The following is a 5,744-nucleotide window of genomic DNA, read 5'->3' on the forward strand; positions in this document are numbered from 1 at the left end:
ACTAGACAAAACAGACAAAATACAGCATTCCACCAAACATCAGTAGAATACATTCTTCTCAAATTCACATGGAACATTCTTCAAGACAGACCGGATTCTAGCCCATATAACATGCCTCAATAAATTTTAAATTTTAAAATAAATTTAAGGGAATTCCCTGGCGGTCCAGTCATTAGGACTCCACGCTTCCGCTGCAGGGGGCATGGGTTCGATCCCTGGTGGGGGAACTAAGATCCTGCAAACCACACAGCACAGCCAAACAAATAAAAAAAAATTAAATAAATTCAATTGAAAAAGAAACAAAGTATGTTCTCTGACCACAAGAGAATTAGATTACAAATCAATAAAAGGCAGCAATTTGGAAAATTCACAAATATGTGAAAATTAAGCAACACACTCTTTAATAGTCAGTGTGTTAAACAAGAAGTGGAATGATAAATTAGAAAATACTTTAGCTGAATGAATATAAAAACACAACATACTAAAACTTACAAAATGTAGCTAAAGCAATGTTCAGAAGGAAATCTATAGCTGTAAAATGCCTGTATTAAAAAAGAAGAAAAATCTCAAATCATTTATGGTCAACTGATTTTCCACAAAGGTACCAAGACAGGGCTTCCCTGGTGGCGCAGTGGTTGAGAGTCTGCCTGGCGATGCAGGGGACATGGGTTTGTGCCCCGGTCTGGGAAGATCCCACGTGCCGCGGAGCAGCTGGGTCCGTGAGCCATGGCCACTGAGCCTGCGCGTCCGGAGCCTGTGCCCCGCAACGGGAGTGCCACAACAGTGAGAGGCCCGTGTACCGCAAAAGAAAACAAAACAAAACAAAGTACCAAGACTATTCAATGAGAAAAGAACAGTATTTTCAAGTGCTGGAAGAACTGATACATACATGCAAAAGAATAAATTTGGACTCCTACCTCATACAGTATATAAAAGTTCACTAAAGATTGATCGCAGGCCTAAGAATAAGTTGGACTTCATCAAAATTAAAAACTTGTGTACTGCAAACCATATCATAAATAAAATGAAAGGACAACCCACAAAATTGGAGAGAATTTGCAAATCATATATCTGATAAGGGGCTTGCATCCAGACTATATAAGGAACTGAGACAACTCAATGATAAAAAGATAAGAATTCAATTTAAAAAATGGGCAAAGGATCTGAGCAGACATTTCTCCCGAGAAGATATACAAATGGATAATAAGCACATGGAAAGATGCTCAACATCGTTAGCCATCAGGGAAATGTAAATCAAAACCACAATGAGGGGGCTTCCCTGGTGGCGCAGTGGTTGAGAGTCCGCCTGCCGATGCAGGGGACGCAGGTTCGTGCCCCGGTCCGGGAGGATCCCGCTTGCTGCGGTGCGGCTGGGCCCGAGAGCCATGGTCGCTGAGCCTGCGCATCCGGAGCCTGTGCTCCACAACGGGCGAGGCCACAAACACTGAGAGGCCCACGTACCGCAAAACAAACAAACAAACAAATAAACAAACACCCCACAAAGAGCTACCACTTTACACCCACTAGGATGGTTATAATGAAAAAGACAGATAAGAAGTGTTTAGCAAGGATGTGGAGAAACTGGAACTTTCATACAATGCTGGTGGAAATTTAAAATGACCCGGCCATTTTGGAAAACAGTCCGGCAGTTCCTTAAACGGTTAGACATAGTTACCCTTTGACCCAGCAATTCCACTCTGAGCTGTATACCCAAGAGAAATGAGGACTTATGTCCAAAAACAACTTATACATAAATGTTCTTAACAGCACTATTTGCAATAGCCAAAGGACGAAAACAACCCAAATGCCCCTCAACTGATGAATGGATAAATAAAATGTTGTCTCTCCAGAGAATGGAATATCATTCATCCATAAAAAGAAATGAAGCACTGATGCATGGTACAACATGGATGAACCTTGACAACATTATTCTAAGTGAACAAACTAGACACAGAATGGCACATATTGTATGATCCCAAGTATATGAAATGTCCAGAATAGGGAGACCCATAGAAAAAGTAGGTTGGTAGACTGGTGGTTGCCCAGGGCAGAGGAGCTGGGGGCTACAGGGCCTGTGTGTCACCGCTCGTGGATATAATCTTCTGGGGTGATGAAAATGCTCTAGAACTAGATTGTGGGATGGGTGTACAATCCTAAGAATACACTAAAAAATCACTGTACACTTTAAATGGGTGATTCATATGGCATGTGAATTATACCTCAATAAAGCTGTTTAAACAATTACTCGAAAGGGCAGGCAGAATGGTGGTTAGGCTAAATTGCGTCTATTTTCTTTCTGGCTACAAAATTATAAGCACCTAGAAGGCTGCTGGTCCCAGATGGTCCTGGGATAGTTCTGAACAGCAACAGGACACCCAGACCAGACCCAAGCGTAGGCCAGAGGGAATGGCTGGACCGAATTCTACAGGGGGCGGGGGTCTGGCCCCCCACAGGCCTATCATGGGGTGATCAAGCTCACTCACCAAGCATGGCGCTGATGAGCCTGTCGGGACGGGCCCGGGCAGATGTGGAACACAGAGTGTTGAAATACAGCCCAGAGCCCTCCCGGATGGGGCTGAGCATCGGGGGCGGCGTGTAGGCAGGGCACTGGGACACTCCCTTCAGGAGACGGTCCACCAGGAACACGGGTGAGCACAGGCAGCTCTGGCGGCATCCTCCCGGGCCCGGCTCCCCAGACATGGAGGGCGGAGGAGGGATGAGCAGTGCCTTGGGCCGTGGGAGCTTCTTCCGCTTCCTGTGTTGGCTGCTCTCCTGTCTCTCTCTTCCCCGTCCTTCTCCTGTCCCTGGAGAAGAAGAGACTTCAGAACCACAGGGGTCACCTGAGGCCACCGGCCCCACAGCTCAGTCCTCAAGATGGCCTGAGAGTGGGAAAGGGTACTGACCAGCCAGACGCACACCCAGCATGGCCGTGCAAAGAGTCCTCAGCACAGGAAGCCGGGCAGGGCCACCACGCCTGAGCCAGACTCCAGACCCTAAGCCGGGCGATGTTTGAGGCTGGGGCCTTCTCAGGCACCCACACCCCGCAAGGAGAGGCCCTCACTCAGACCATTTTGGAAACTCATGTCCGTTGTTAAAGTGACTGGCACTTAAAGAGTGGGGGCCAGACGGATGCAACAGCATGACAAAAGGGAAACCTGTTGCCCTCAAAATGACAGCAGCTCCTGGGAGACAAACAGTGGGCTCCATGCACCCCGTACCCGAGTCCAGCATGGACTTCTCCAGGTGGGGTCTTCCAGCACAGGCTGAAGAGACGACGGCTTGAGCTTGCTACACTCTCTCTTACCTCCACGCAATCTCCCCTCCTCTCTGCCCATCTTACCCCTCCTCACCCTCCAGCTCTCAGCTGCAACACCCCCTTCCTCAGGCAGGGTCTCTGGTGCCCTCGGGGCTCCTACAGCTCCCTCTCCCAGCCCGGCCCGTTCTGGGTCGTCAGTGTCCGGGGATGGGTCTATCTACCCCGCTGGGCTGGGAGCCCCAGGAGACGGAGGCAGGCCTGTTGTGGTCGCTGCAGTGTCCCCAGCCCTGCCCAGCACAGGGCCAGGCACAAAAGAAGTTCACTGGAGGTTGAATGGATGAATGAACACGCAAATCAAGCTCTTATGGAGTCAGGATTTGGGGGCTTTTCTCACAGCTCCCACTGGCAGCTGGAAAGCAGCTGGAAGGAAGTGCACCCACCTTGCTCCCCGGGGGATGGTTCGCTGGAGCCACAGGCACCGACACAGGGACCACCAAAGGGGCGGCGGTCATGTTGTCCAAGGACTTCCTGGCTCTCGGGGAACTCTGCCTGTCCCCCTCCGGCCTCAGCACCTGTCTTCGTGGCTTGCAAAACTCCATGCCACACACCTACACACAGAGAAGAGCCAGCCCTTTAAGAGACACAGTACGTAGGGAGAAAGGGGCCTCTCCAGAGCAGCACAGCCCTGACTCCCGGCCCCCAGCCAGGCTCCCCGCAGGAGGACGGCTCCATCCTGAGATGAATGGCAGCTTCGAGCCCCTTCACCTGCGGCTCCTGCTTCCCTCGAGGTGACGGCCACTGGTCGCTGTGAAAACACATGTGGCTGCTCAGCCCTCTCTCTGTATAAAACATCTGGCTGCAATTCTTGCAGACGTAAGTGCTCCTTGGCTCTGCCCAGTCTGTGGGACCACCATTGTGCTGGTTACTGTGGGGAAGAAAGGGAGAATGGGACTCTGTCCCCAAACACTGATCCTCTGACAGCTTTGGACGAACCCTAAAGAAATGGGGATGATGCCCCCGATTCCCCGTGGCCTGGTGCTCACCCCTTCAGGAGTGAAGCATCCAGAGCTCGCTCACCCAGGCCCAGCACATCAAAGCCACCAGAGGATTCCCGAGGGGCTTCGGAACTTACCAGCCACACGCCATGTTCTCCTCCTTCATCGGGTGGGGGACCCGGTAGATATTTCCACCCTGAAGACGAAAATACATCTGAGCCAACATATCAGAAATGAGATGCAAGAGTGAAAACTATAAGACTTGGAAGAAAACACAGGTATAATTCTTGGTGACCCGGGAGTAAGCAGTGGTTTCTTGGATGACTCCAAAACCAAACAAAAGACAGACGTATTGGACTTCATCAAAACTTACAACTTCTGACGGATACACCAGAAATACAGCTACACGTGGAACAACTCCTACAGAACACCTACTGAACGCTGGCAGAAGATCCCAGACCTCCCAAAAGGCAAGAAACTCCCCACATACCTGGGTAGGGCAAAGCGGAGAGATTCCCGCACAGAGGATCGGTGCCGAGCGGCACTCACCAGCCCGAGAGGCTTGTCTGCTCGCCCGCTGGGGCGGGCGGCGCTGGAAGCTGAGGCTCGGGCTTCGGGCAGAGCGCAGGGAGAGGACTGGGGCTGGCGGCGAGAACTCAGCCTGAAGGGGGCTAATGTGCCACAGCTAGCCGAGAGGGAGTCCGGGAAAACTCTGGAGCTGCCGAAGAGGCAAGAGACTTTTTCTTCCCTCTTGGTTTCCTGGTGCGCGAGGAGAGGGGATTAAGAGCGCTGCTTAAAAGAGCTCCACAGACGGCTGAAAGCGCGGAGCCCAGTGACGGGCGTGGGACGCTGGGGCCGCTGCTGCCGCCGCCAAGAGGCCTGTGTGCGAGCGCAGGTCACTGTCCACACCGCCCTTCCGGGAGCCTGTGCAGCCCGCCACTACCGGGGTCCCGGGATCCAGGGGCGGCTTCCCTGGGAGAACGCACGGCGCGCCTCGGGCTGGTGCAACGTCACGCGGGCCTCTGCCGCTGCAGGCTCGCCCCGCACTCCGTGCCCCTCCCTCCCGCCCGGCCTGAGTGAGCCAGAGTTCCCGAAGAGGCTGCTCCTTTAACCCTGTCCTGTCTGAGCGAAGAACAGATGCCCTCCGGTGACCTACACGCAGAGGCGGGGCCAAATCCAAAGCTGAGACCCAGGAGCTGTGAGAACAAAGAAGAGAAAGGGAAACCTCTCCCAGCAGCCTCAGAAGCAGCAGATTAAAGCTCCACAATCAACTTGATGTACCCTGCATCTGTGGAATACATGAATAGACAACAAATCATCCCAGATTGAGGAGCCAGGAGTCAGTGCTGTGCCTCTGAGGTGGGAGAGCCAACTTCAGGACACTGGTCCACAAGAGACCTCCCAGCTCCACATAATATCAAACGGCGAAAATCTTCCAGAGATCTCTCTCCATCTCAACACCAGCACCCAGCTTCACTCAACGACCAGCAAGC

The 5,744-nt window shown here is 52.2% G+C and overlaps 1 protein-coding gene across 1 annotated transcript; it reads right to left on the minus strand.

The window, feature by feature from the left end:
• Positions 1-784: 784 nt before the first annotated feature.
• LOC309797890 (zinc finger protein 541-like) lies at positions 785-5,172 on the minus strand. The gene is made up of 4 exons (XM_082646276.1): positions 4,389-5,172; positions 4,022-4,181; positions 3,697-3,864; positions 785-2,804 (listed from the first exon to the last, which is right to left on the minus strand). Exons 1-4 carry the CDS (start codon positions 4,475-4,477, stop codon positions 2,622-2,624), a joined length of 600 nt encoding a protein of 199 aa, XP_082502402.1. The 5' UTR covers positions 4,478-5,172; the 3' UTR covers positions 785-2,621.
• Between the last annotated feature and the right edge of the window lie 572 nt (positions 5,173-5,744).

Source organism: Mesoplodon mirus (genome assembly GCF_964341445.2).
Source record: "Mesoplodon mirus genome assembly, contig: HAP1_SCAFFOLD_1182, whole genome shotgun sequence".
In the NCBI taxonomy this organism is placed as follows: Eukaryota; Metazoa; Chordata; class Mammalia; order Artiodactyla; family Ziphiidae; genus Mesoplodon; species Mesoplodon mirus.